At 33.9% G+C, this 14,134-nt stretch overlaps 1 protein-coding gene across 3 annotated transcripts in view; it reads right to left on the bottom strand.

Moving 5' to 3' along the window:
* PIAS1 (protein inhibitor of activated STAT 1) overlaps nucleotides 1–14,134 on the bottom strand; it is a 108,310-nt gene that overhangs the window by 79,522 nt on the left and 14,654 nt on the right. For all 3 annotated transcript variants that reach the window (XM_037054219.1, XM_037054217.1, XM_037054220.1), the window contains exon 2: nucleotides 4,995–5,439. In XM_037054219.1, coding sequence (XP_036910114.1) covers nucleotides 4,995–5,439 — 445 coding nt within the window. The remainder of the gene's footprint in view (nucleotides 1–4,994; nucleotides 5,440–14,134) is intronic.

Raw genomic sequence — 14,134 nt, 5'->3', positions numbered from 1 at the left:
GTATTAATGGATTTGGTTATTCAATTCTGAATCAAATAAAGCACTGCATCCTAAGAATTATTCTTTCTGTGGCAAAAAAAAATTGTTTTTACCATTATAGTCTAACACAAGTCAACTTAATAAATAAAAACAATAATATTCTAAATAATTGTATTTTTCTAAATGATATTAAAGGATTGAGGGTAAATATTTTTCCTCAAAATTGACATTAACAAAATATTTTAATCCAAAATTATTTGTCCATTTGATTTTCATAATTCTGTAAATTTTGTAACTCATCAACACCAAAAGTGGCACACTATGAAAATGATATTTCATAATACACTTTTAACACATGGTACCCAATATACTGTGAAGATTAAAAAATTTTTTGTGCCTCCTATTTATACGAATCAATATTATATGTGACTAAGATCCGGCTGGGTTAAGTCAGTACTTGAGTCTCCTCTTCATTAAAATGAAAGCAGAAATAAACACACACACACACACACACACAGAGTAATGAATGACTACAGTAACACAGCAAAAACATTTTTTTAAATTTATCTCTAAAGTAAGTAGTGTCAATGATTCTACATTAAACATGTGATATATTTATAATTAGAGAAAATTTTTAAAATAGAGTATATTAAATATCCAAGTCATTGATTAACCACAGAGGTCAGAGTAGGTGTGGAGCAACAAGGGGAAGGATATACCTCTTTGTCCTACTCTCTTTTCCATCCCTTCAAGGTACTATTTTTGATATGTGGTACACCACAGTTGTATACGGATTAAAAAATGGTTAGAATTCACTGAATTAAAGTAAAAGACTGTTGTATTTAAATGACTGGGAGAGCTAATAAATGCTTACTGAACAACTACCATGTAACTGGTTCATAGCTATTAGAAATGAATACAGCAGAGCCCTTACCATTTGGGGAAACTCACAACAAAATGTTTAGGAGAATGTAGAAAAGTGAAATTGATTCTAAAATGAAGTGGGGGGGGACAGATGGATTAAGTGGGGAATCTTAGAAAGAGCAACAGAAAAGTTTTAAAAATGCATTTGAAATGGACCTCATAGAACAAGTAGATTTTAATACTGACAGACAAAAATACACAAGAAATGAAGCATTTTACTTTACGACCACCTTGACTTCATCTCCCAGTTCCTCTAGTTAACTATGGACAATGAAAAGAATTCTCTCACTAATATGTGGTTCCAAAATGAAGAAAGACCTTAAAAGGACTTTAAAATTAAAGAAATAATAATAAATATAATGGATAAGAATTATCTAATAAAATGGAGGATAACAAAACAATTATTTTGATTTTCTAGAAATATGAACTATGCATTGAAAACATTCAGCTTGCATGAGAACATCTCAAAATCTGTTTAAATCTAGGGCTTAAAGCCAAAATAGAAGGGAAACAAATGAAAAACTAAATTTACCTGTCACATTCTAAACTAAAGTGATAATCACAACAAATTGGTTAGCTGTTAAGAGCTTGTAAAGATATTATTTATTTATATATTTATTGTAAATTTATTTTTACAATAAATATAAGTATTGGGCTGGTCAAAAATTCCGTATGCTTTTTTACATAAAGCAAGACACTTTTCATTTTCACCAATAACTTTATTTATTTGGATATTTTGAGTATCTTAGATATCTCCTGCATGGTAGAACACTGACTGTTCTCAGTAATGTTTCCATTCGATCACTGTCAACTTCAACTTGTCTACTTGACAGCAGAGCATTATCCAGCGAGAAATGTCCAGCGCAAAACTTCACAAACTACTTTTAACACGTTTGCTGGATCAGTCACAGTACCTTCTCCACACAATGCACAAATCTTTTTGTGTGTTTCAGTTGCGTTTTTACCTTTCTCAAGATAACAGAGCACAATATGCAGAAAATGTTCTGCATTTTCTTCCATCTTCAACATTAAAATGGCTACACAAAAATCCACCCATTTTGATGTTTTTTTAAAAAAATGGACGTTGATATGACAGCCGTCACAATACAATCTAATAAAATTATTTTGAATGAACTTAAAGATAGCTAAGCACTACTAGAGCTATCTTACGGGGAAAAAACAAATGAATATTTTGGCCCACCCAATATGTTTCAGAAACAAAGAGAATGCTGTAATTCACTTAACTTTTTTGAAAATATTGCTTTGCTACATTCAAAACAAATAATCTGCCCTGGCTGATGTAGCTCAGTGGATTGAGTGCAGGCCTGTCAACCAAACAACCACGGTTGATTCCCAGTCAGGGCACATGCTTGGGTTGCAGGCCAGTTCCCAACAGGGGACTCATGAGAGGCAACCATACAATAATATTTCTCTCCCTCTCTCCTTCCCTTCCCCTCTAAAGATAAATAAATAAAATCTTTAAAAATATATATATTAAAAAATAGTAATAATAAAACAAAATAAAAAACAAAACAAATAATCTACTAGCAAAAGTAATCCTTTAGAAAACTGAATTCTATGATGAAGTCACTTCAATTAACAAAGTACAGAAATAGTCTTTTAACATCACTAACGAGTGCTATAGATTTTTAATTTTTATTTAATAAAACAAAAAGAGCCTTAAAATATATTTGCAGATTACTCAACCTTTTTGCAATAAATCTTTTTCAGATTCACTGAGCATTCCATTTCCCTACCCCAAATATTTATTGAATAAATAAACTTCCACAAATTACTCTCTGGTAAGAAAATACCTTACAATTAATTCAAAGAAATAATTTAAAATGATTATAAGAATAAGAATTGTTTAATAAAATGGGGGGATAACAAAAAGATTATTCTTTTTTTTTAGAAACATGAACCATGCACCATAAGAACATTCAGCTTACATCAAGACATCTCAAAATCTGTTTAAATCTAGTGCACCCAATGTCAAAATGGAAGGGTAAAAAATGAAAAATTAAATTTACCTGTCACATTCTGGACTCAAGTGATAATTGTAATTCCTTATTTACCCATTACCCATTAATAAGTTCATAAAGATAGATGTACCCTGAAGTATTAAATCATTAAAACATACAAATTATATTAACAAGCTACAAAAGCATGAGAAGACAATTAATAAACACAATTAGAAATAAACATATTCAAGCAAAATGCCTCAGCAAAATAAAATGTAGAATTTTCTTAAGTTTAATTTAAATATAATCTAATATGATATAACATGTGTCCAGTATGCATTTCCACTCTTCTATAATAAAATTTAGATGCATATGTAAACAACTCATTCATACTGGCATTAGTAATTTATGTTAGTGAAAATGAAAACAGCAAGATATATTAATTAACTAAAACTAGAAGAAAATTTGAGAGCTGGGAATCAAATCAAATCAAATAAAGCCACCATTTTTTTCTTTAAATTTCAGGTAATGTTCACTCCAGCATATTTTCAGCAGCAAAACACTGGAAATGTTTGTCTTTTAATAAAGAACTTCTTTGAATCATGGAATAGTATACAGTCTTTAATAAGAAACAAGCTAGAATATGTATATATACACACACACGCTCACATATGTACACATACACGCCATTATCAATGTGTGTGCATATATGGCCCGGAGTTTTGCACACGCGCACACACACACAAGTGTGATAGATGAAGAGAGAAGCCTGTAATGTATTATGGGAAAAAAGATATGGCACAGAACACTACGTATAATATGATTCCTTCATGAAAACCAGGAAACAATTTGTTTATATATATATGCTTACACACTAAACTGCTAACAAGGAAAGGACTTTAGCACTTGCGTTTTTTATAATGAGCCTATGTAAACTTCATAAGCATACAGTAGGTTCTCAACAACCTATAGTTAAATTTTCTCGTTACGGCTATTTTAAAAATATAATAATGTGATATAAAATTTGTGTTGTTTGAAAATGATCCCTATAATCTTAATTTACTCAGGTTAATTCTGCAAAATATAATTAAAAACACTTTAGAGTTCAAAGAATTTCAGTAAATGTTTTGAAAATTTAACACTCAACAATGCCCCAAACTGAAATGTTTACTTATTTGTAACGGGGTTGGCAAATGTTTTCTGGAAGACAATAGGTATTTTAGGTTTTGCAGACATACATGGTCTCTGTTGAAATTTTTTTTATAAAACAACTCTTTAGGATTTTTTTAAAACATTCTTAGCTCAGATCCACAAAAACAAACAAACAAAAAAAAAAACAGGCTGCTGGCTATATTTGCCTGCTTGCCATAATTTGCCAACCATTGATTTATAACAAAAAACAAGTATCTGGAAATCTGACATTTAAATAAAGTACACCAAAGGCATAAGAGATCACAACAGAGTCAGTTTTATTCTTCATTAAATAAAGTAAGGTTGCATTATAGCAATTAAAATTACAAGTTGATTAATAAATTCTATTAATATGTTAGACATTAATCAAATAATGAGAAAACACAGTAAATGATATTTCAAGCATTCGCATTATATAACCACGATACCGTGTACACGTGCAAAGCACATATATCAACTTTAGAAAGTCAGCTGAAATTGAAATACTACACATCAAAGCTCAAATCTCCTTTTCTATTAATTAAAACCACTGACTCATTTAAATAATCAAAACTAGTTAGTCATTTTTTTAGATGTTATCAACCCTGGGAAATTAAGAACTGAATTTAGAGGCTAGTAATAATTAGTGGGTTTTAGTTTTTTAATTTGTATGGGTTATAATAAAATATTAATCTAAAATGTACTTTACAAGTTTATATTTTGAAAATGGTTTAATATACTGTGTCAGCAACCATCACTAAAAGCTTGATTGTACTTTTTCCTTTGTCTAAAAGACAGCTTTTATACATTTGATTCTAACTAAAATTGAAAGATTATTATCATCTGGATGCTGTTACCAAATGTAAATTATTTTATATAATAAAGTGGGTCAAATTAAAACTCTAAAGTAAAAAGTTATCCCCCGAAAGTAACCAAATAACCATTAAAGAATAATCTTACCTAGACTGGTGGGTTTTATCAGTTCATCCAGTAAATCATAAAATGGTAATTTTTGAAGTTTTATATCCGGATGGACTGGGTGAAGAGCTGATGTAAGGTGTGGGAGTTCCAGTTCATGCTTAGGTCCCAGAAGAGAAACAGGGAGTAACGGTGATGATGCAGGGTGACCATCATAAGTGAGTTGTGGAATGGTGGATGGAGACAAAGTTGCTGGCATAGGACCTGAATGTACACTGGGGATGGACAAGTCCGCAGGCGTCATGATTTTCTGGGGGAACCTCCGCCTATAGAGTTCTTTAATTTTCATTTGTACAGCAGGACTGCAGCCAGCCTTTAGCAAATGCAGAGCTTTTGTGAGAAGTTCGTGTTTGCGTCCGTGCTTGTTTCTCCCAGCGTAGCCCAATAGTACTTGAAGTTCAGAAACTCTAAGGCTCATAACCATTTGCTTAGAGACAAAACAAAAATGTAAAACATTAGTATTTCAAGGATATAATTTACAATATTAAACAATACTTGATTATAACACTTTTTCTATTGTTTGCTTAGAGGACAATTCATTTACCATCAATTCTACTTATTTCAAGTTTAGTTTAATCACCAAACATAAATAATCAATGAAAATTAATATCCATAAATTCACTGACTTCTACCCAGGGTTATGAAAGATGTAAGATTAACCACCTCTCACTTCATCCCACTGTTCTGATGAAACTGTCGAGTATTTATCAAGCACTTACTGAGTCTCCAGGAGAATGCTGAGTGCTACATGGATGGCAAAAGTAATGAGCCCTCAAGAATGTTTATTTTCTTGGGAGGAAATTGTAAGTATACAGGAAACACATAAACAGCCCACCTCAAACATTAGACGTATGCAAGATATAAATGACATCAAGTATTATATTGTATAATAATTCTATAATTTGTAGGACTTAACCTAGACCTTTTTTGATCCATTATATGCCAGACATATTTGATATTTTCATATGGGTTGTCACTAAATCATTCCAACTACACAAAGTGTTATCTTTCTTGCTTTACATAAAAAGAAACTAACTCAAAAAGGTTAAATAACTTACCTAAGGCCACAGAGCCACTAAGTAGCAGCCAGGATTCAAACTCAGTTAATGCATGATTCTAAAGTCCATACTCTTTCCACTAAACCATCAGGAAAATGATGGAGCTGGGAACATTATTGAGGCACTCCCCAGCAAGGCCAGGCTAAAAAGTCCAGAAATTCAATCTACACGCCACAATGTGTAAGACTATGGTAAAGAACTCTATTTTACTTTGTTTAATCCTGTGTTCTCAAACTGATTTAGTCATTGTTTTTCTCCCCACTCCCCAACTACTAAGAAAGAGACTGTTAACAGAAAATGCCTGTCTATACCAATCCTCTCATTTTAAAGGAGAGTAAAATGAAATCCATAAAGAAATGGCTTACCCAAGATCACACATCTAGTAACAGCAAAATCTTGACTTTACCACCATTGACAGGGGAATGTTAGGATGAAAGACACATGTAAGCTTACCATTTGCTATTTGTTTTATGCCCTCACCTCATACTAAATACCAGTACATAAAAGCTAAACTGCCTGCCTTAATTCTCCACCACTCCCTGAGATGACAGCCTCTCCCAGCCAATCCTCTAGTTCTTTGCAGATTGCAAAACAATTAAAGAAAAAAGTAAAATACAAAAAGACTGTATAAAGAGTTTTATATGCAATATAGCTGGTTAATCAAAAAAATATGAGCCCTTCCCCTACTTCTCTGCCCTGGCATTATGCTTTATTTCCTCAAAGTCCAGCTTTTGCTCATTAGGCCTGGAAGAAGTAATGATTCTCTCCGCACTACTTTTCCTGGCTCTTTTTCCTGTCTTTATTTTAGCACTTATCTTGCTGTATTATAGTTTTCTGTTTATACAAGTGATTTCATGACCAGACTGAGGTCTACTAGGGCACAGGATCATGCTATCCTCAGCATCTAACACTAGTGTCTGACAACAGTAGAAACTCTTCAAATGCCAGAGAGAGAGGCAGAGGAAGGTGAGGGGTGGACAGAGAGGAGAGGGAAGAGAGGAAGTCAAACAAGAAGAAAGGGAGTAGAATCTACAGTGATTTGTTTTATATATAACTATAACATAAATGCAAATTAATTCCTAAATCCTTATGTTCCATAAAAGGCATACAAAGATATAACGTAGGTATAGAGCTGGGATAGACTTAACATCAAAGTCTACCCCAAATCCTATAAATGTTTATTTTTAGGTGTCATCAGAGATTAAATTAGTATTACCTATGTCAGCAAGATATCAATTTCTCTACTATCTAATGTCCTCAGAGTACAAAATAATGTAAAGATTTTTATTCCTTGTTTTATAAGAAACAGAGAGCTCAACAGAAAAGCAATATATTAGTAAGTAAACCTCCACCCTGGCTGGTGTGACTCAGTGGATTGAGTACCAGCCTGTGAACTGAAAGGCTGCCAGTTCGATTCCCTGTCAGGGCACATGCCCTGGGTTGTTGGCCACATCCTCAGTTGGGGGCAAGCACAAGGCAAGCAACAGATGTTTCTCTCCCTCTCTTCTCCTCTCTCTGAAAATAAATAAAATCTTTTAAAAAAAAAAGTAAGTCTCTGCTTTTAAAGAAATAACACAAATTATGCCTCAAATATTATAGGTTAAAAGTAAATTTAAGCTGGCATTGGGAAAATGGACTTCACTTTACCGAGAAAACCAGAAGTTTAGAAAGAGAAAAATGCCTTCCCATTTCAATTCAACTCCCTTCTTCTAAGTCAAACACAAACAAAAACAAAATTCAGTGATTACCATAAACTCTTCACTGATGACCACTTGTGTCCTTATTCTATTGGTATAAAAGGATTTAAATGCAGCGCAGATGTAATTATCGTTCTATTTTTATGGAACAATTAATTCACATAAAATAAAAATCTGATAGTCAAAAAAAGTTAATAATGTAAGTATAGTTTTTGTTTTTTATAGAATGCATAATTAATCATCACAATTTTGAGGTAGATGTTACCCTCATTTTTACAGATGGGAAAGCTGAGGCCTAAGAAGGTTAAGAAATTTGTTGCTTTGGCTGGTGTGGCTCAGTGCATTTAGTGTCAGCCTGCCAACCAAAAGGTGGCCATTTTGATTCCCAATTAGGGCACATGCCTGGGATGCTGGCCAGGCCCCCAGCTGGGGGTGTGCAAAAGGCAACCAATAGATGTATCTCTCACACATCCATGTTTCTCTCCCTTTTTCTCCCTCCCTTCCCCTCTCTCTAAAATTAAATAAAATCTCGCCCTGGCTGGTGTAGCTCAGCAGATTGAGCACAGGCCTATGAAGCAAAGGGTCGTGGGTTTTGTTCCCAGTCAGGGCACATGCCTGGGTTGCAGGCCAGGTCCCCAATAGGGAACACATGAGAGGCAACCACACATTGATGCTTCTCTCCCTCTCTTTCTCCTTCCCTTCCCCTCTCTCTAAAAATAAATAAATAAAATATTAAAAAATAAAAATAAAATCTTTAAAATTTTTGCGGAATGTTGCACAACTGCTTCTACTCCAAACACTGTGTTTTTATACTGATACTTTTATTTATTTACTTACTTACTTATTTACTTACTTACTTATTTACTTATTTATTTATTTTGCGTGCACCATTTCCAGAGGTGCAACACCGGGTGGATGTGGGGAATAGATGGAGGAAGCTCCTTTCCATCTCCCACCTCCAAAAATTCATTTTAAATAATGTCCTCAGATAGAGGACGTATATGACACTATTTTTTAGAGAAAACAAGCCACATGTCTTTTAATTAGAACCAGAAAAATATTTTACAAGATTAATTTATTTAAATTCAATCTCCATTTCAAGCTTCAACATCTTGGCTTTAAAAAAATTGGTGGTTAAGAAAAGAATTACCAATATTCAAACTAGCCACTGCACCTTATAATCAGATATACTGAAAAATGAGGTGCTATCTATTGCTATTATTGAAGCAGTTGTTCCTACTCTTAAGGACTCTAATAAGCATGCAGTATTTTTAAAACTAAATAAAAGGGGATGGGGAACACAAACACCTGAAGCATCACTCAATTGAAAAGCTTCAGAGAAGCATGGAGCAGTCAAATGTGAAGTGTTGACAAGAAAACTAAACACATCTGAGATGTTGATCAATTGTCAGTATTTACATTATTACTATGGCTGTAAATAATATTCACAGCTGAGCCAAAAGTGTATCACTACTCTTCCCTATTTGTATGAACCTGCTTTCCCTACAGTGAATAACTGCGCCATTTTTCCATTTGTTTAGTTTTCTAATTTTTCTGCAAGTTCTTGCTGAAGTGTTACTTTCCTATACCTCCAGTCCCCCTCCATCAGTTCCAACTTGGACTGCTTGCTCTCTAGGCATGGTATACAACTACGTTCATTGAATTTCCCTTTAACTTATCCTGGTAATTCCCTTGTCTTTCTTCCATAGTGGACCCATCTCCTTGATCTCACTTCTTTACTGGTTTTCTCTTTTCAGTAGGGCATTTCTGCCTGTAATTTCCTGAGAACAGGGTATGGGAAGGACTTTTAAAAAATTCTTATATTGTCTAAAAATATCTTCACTTACCCATACTTAATAGCTGAAATTGACTCAGTATAGAATTCTAGACAGGAAAACATGTTCTGTCTGAATTTTGAAGGCCTTTCCCCCTTGTCCTCTGGCTCCCAGTGTTGTTAAGAAGCCTAGCACCATTCTGATCCCCAATCCTTTATGGTCACCTGTATATCCCCCTCAAGAAGCTTACAGAAGGTTCTATTTATGTGCTCTGAAATTTTGTAATGTCTTGAGGTTGACCTGTATTCCTCCCCCGCCCCAATTGTTTGAAGTGATCATTGCTGTGTTTTTTTAAATGCAGAGGTGAACGCTTTTCAGTTCTGGGAAATTTTCTTAAAATAATCTTCCTTAGACTTTTTCTACTCTTTCTCCTATGTCTATTATAATGTTCCTTGACTTACCTCCTGATAAACCCATCATAAATGAAAAATATTTTAGGTCAAAAATGCATTCAATTCACCTAACCTGAAGATCATAGCTTAGTGCAACCCACCTTAAATGTGCACAGAGCCCTGGCTGGTGTAGCTCAGTGGATTGAGCGCGGGCCTGCGAACCAGAGGATCATGGTTCGATTCCCAGCCAGGGCACATGCCTGGGTTGCAGGCTGGTTCCCTGCAGGCCAACTCCCAGTAGGGGACACATGAAAGGCAACCATACATTGATATTTCTCTCCCTCTCTCCTTCCTCTCTGAAGATAAATAAATCACTGACATCACAGTACACTGAAAAGTACTGATTGTTTAGCCTGATGATGGCAGACCTGACTGGGAGCTCACTGCAGCTGCCCGGGATCACGAAAAAGTATCTTAACCACATATTGCTTACCTGGGAAAAGATCAATGTATATGCCTTTTGCACCATTATAAAGTCAAAAAATCCTAGGTTGGGAGCCATCTGTATTTAAGACACTGGCATTCCCAGACTGATTCTCTAATTTTCCGTTATTTTTTTCCTTTGCATTTTATAGCCCTTGTCTTTTAGCTCTATTTTCTGAAAGATATCCTCAACTTTAGAAGTCTAATTCTTCTATTGTATTTTTAATTTCCATAAGCTTTTTTCTATCTGCTACATAATTTTTTTTCTCTTTTATCTATACCTTATTCTTATTTTCCTAATATAGTATCTTCTTTTCTCTCTGAGGATATAAATTAAGTGTTTGACATTACGTTGTTGTTCTTCTGCTCCCTGCACTGTCTCTGTAACCTGAGTTCTTTTTTGTTATTTGCTTTGGTCTCTGCCTTTCCTGATTGACATTTTCTTCATGTGAGAGAGAATCCTCGGCTGTACATTTACATCTAATCAGATCCTAAAAAGATCTGTGTGAGTGAGCACACCAGTGAACTTTATTCTAGAATAACCAGGCAGGAGAACCTAGCTATTTTGAGGATTCCTTTATTTTCCTTTTGTCTGATCACTTTTAACAGAAAGGAATCCTCCACTCTCCTTCTTTGGCAGTATAAGGTTGGCTTACAATGTTCTCACAGTAAGTAAATGGGAAGAGATGAGGGCAAGATGCTTATAACTCATTAAGACAGTTCATTCAATCTCCTTTTCAGATCCATAAAATATTACAAACACGTGCACATATATATTGAATACTTATATACATGTATGTAAGAACACTATTCCACCTGCAGAGGCAGAAATATATTCTGAAAAAGATAAATACAACCCTATATTCAAACAATATTAACAACTATTGTAGACAGAGTACTTCTGCGATTAAATAGAAAGTGCCAGTTTTATTGTCTGATTAGCTATGACCTTACATTATTAGAGATCATACTGAAATTGTGAATAAGACTTACGTACTTCCTATAGAACAACATAATTACTCTCATTAACACATCCTACTGCAGTGGTTTAAAGGATTAGTCATAAAGCAGACTATATTCCGAATCTTTATCTGGTATTAACTTATAACCAATTGTACACCAAAATGAATTCTAAAGATAGAAAAAATAGGCATTTAACAATGTCATAATATCTCATATTTTTACCTTCTATCCACAAAAGCAAAGAAATCATCAAAAATTCTGAATTGCTTACAGTAAAGCCTGTTCTGCAGTAAATTCTGAATTGCATACAGTAATACAACAAAAATATTTACTTCATTATTTTCAAAGTCAGATTCTTCATGTAAAGAAACTGGCTTCTGGATCATTTCTAATCATCTCCATTTGAAATAGTTAATAAGCAGCTGTTAGATTAGCAATTTGTCAACAATGTCCAGTTCAACCAGAAAACCTAGTTAGACAGTTTCTACTAAAGCAGCAAATCAAGTTGGTTACATACTTCTCCATAATCTTGTTCCACCCGATTTATCTTTTCTCAAGAGAAGATGACTGAAAAATGACCCTTAGTTCCTACTCCTCTAGCTGATCATCTTCCTCCTCCCCTCGTCTATTCCATACTTGTGGCATTTTGCTCCCACATAACAACAAAATATGGAGATCCCATTCTCCTGCAAGCAAAGTATAATTTAACATTCCCTTGAAATGGTGTACCATAACTTCAATTTCTGAAGTGGGAATGATTAATGGGGGTGATTAATTTATTCAATAAATAAATTAATCACCCCCATTTATGTACCATTACATCTCATAGAACATATGGATATATCCCTTCAGAGGGATCCTTCTAGATAACTTGAATGCTAAAAATAACAAACCCAACTAACAGTTCAAAAGTTAGATAAAATATTTTTTCTAATAAAAAACAAAGTTTAACTTATTTTTTTTTAATTTAGAGTTTAAAATTCTAACACACTGCCAAACTTCCTGCACAAAAGGAGAAAAACGGGACTTTTATTTCGGTAAAAAGCTGCTCTGCAAACAGATGTTCAATCAATTTTTTTGGATCAATGCATAGGTCCCAAATAAGTACGCAGAAAGAGAGAATATAGGAACAAATAATGAATACATAAAGATATGCTAGTCTTCAAAGACAAACAGACATAATCATCATATTAATTCAAAGGTTACTGAACATGTAAAATATATAATATACTAGTACATTTAAAATTTGGGTTCTGGTACTAACAATCACCAATTGACTAAATCACAATCTTATAGGGTCTGTTTTCTCACTTGAAAAAAGGAGAAATTAACAAAAAGTTCAACAGTTCCTTAAAATTTTTAAATTCTCTAATTCTGTAACTCTTATTAAATGAATTCTTCTCATTCTTCTACTTTTCCACAGTTAGAGAAATACAAACAATTCAAATAGTGAAATCTTTCTCTATTAACAATGTTTTCAACCAAATTTTAATTGTCATTTACTTGGGTTAATAGAGTAAAAATAATGATAAACCTAACATATGTTAAATGCTTACACTATGCCAATTACATACTAATTACAGTCAACATAATTATCTTATTTAAACCTCATAAAAACCCAAGAGACAGATCATTATTATTTCCATTGGATAAAAAGAACTGACATCTGTATTTAAAAAAAACCATTTATTTTTCCAAATAAAATCAAGAATTGAAAAAAGAATAAGCAGGGCTTTAAGAAATTTTAAGTCATCAAATTATAAAAGACTGAGTATTCTTTGACAAACCGTGCAACCAGAAACAAACAAAACACCGTATTTGCGATTAAAATGTCAACAAGAAGCAATAAAAGAAACAGCATACTCTATGTGAAAGAAGCCAAAAAGAAGAAAGAGATAAATATTAACAAAACAAAAAGTGAGGGGGGAAATGCATTCTATTGCTAAACAATGTCCTTAAATCAGAGCCTTCAATCTAGGTCCCAGGAAGAGATTAAGGAAAAACCCTGGAAGTAAAGCGTCAAGAGAACTATTTCAGAGTAACAGGTGTCACCTACTCAAGGTTACAGAGCCAGCAAGTAGTGGGACTCAGACTGAAGTCAGATATCTGCCAAAGTGCACGCAATGCTGCAGAGTACTGACAATGACAGGCACTATTAGGTAATTTGAGAAATGCTGTTTTTTTGGAAATACAAGGATCATAACAAAGCAGAACTTCATACATCTTCTTGTCCAACTCTCCATTTGTAACCAACCTCCCTAATTTATCGTCTCCCAGCCTCTGCTGAAACACTTCTAAGAGTTCACAGCCTAATTTTATAGCAGCCTACATTACTTGAACATCTATGAATCAAAATTTTCCTTTAACTTCCACCCAATGATTCTAAAAGGTTTTCCTGTTTGTGTACCAGAGACTATTTTTAAAATGTGTTTAAGAGGTCTCCTTTGCTCCAACTGTCCTGGTTTCTAGACCCCCCCGCCCCCTCACCTTGATCACTGTTCTCTGAGCATTCTGCAGTCCACCCTACTCAGAGTGAATGAAATAATCCAGATAGTGGTCTGACTAGTCTTGAATACAGCAGTATTACTACCTCTCTTACTATGAACACTGTATCTCTACCTATGTAACCTAATAAAGCATTCACATTTTAGGCTGAGTGGCTTGTTTTATTTGGGCAAGGGGAAGGATGTGGTATGTTTCAGCAGGGAGTGGGAGCAGCAACCACAGAACAGTGTTGTTCATAAAAACCTTTAT

The sequence above is a fragment of the Sturnira hondurensis genome, unplaced genomic scaffold, assembly GCF_014824575.4.
Source record: "Sturnira hondurensis isolate 20B ecotype Veracruz unplaced genomic scaffold, ASM1482457v3 Scaffold0008196, whole genome shotgun sequence".
Classification (NCBI taxonomy): Eukaryota; Metazoa; Chordata; class Mammalia; order Chiroptera; family Phyllostomidae; genus Sturnira; species Sturnira hondurensis.
The sequence above is the reverse complement of the archived record's forward strand: the minus strand, read 5'-3'. Positions and strand labels throughout refer to the sequence as shown.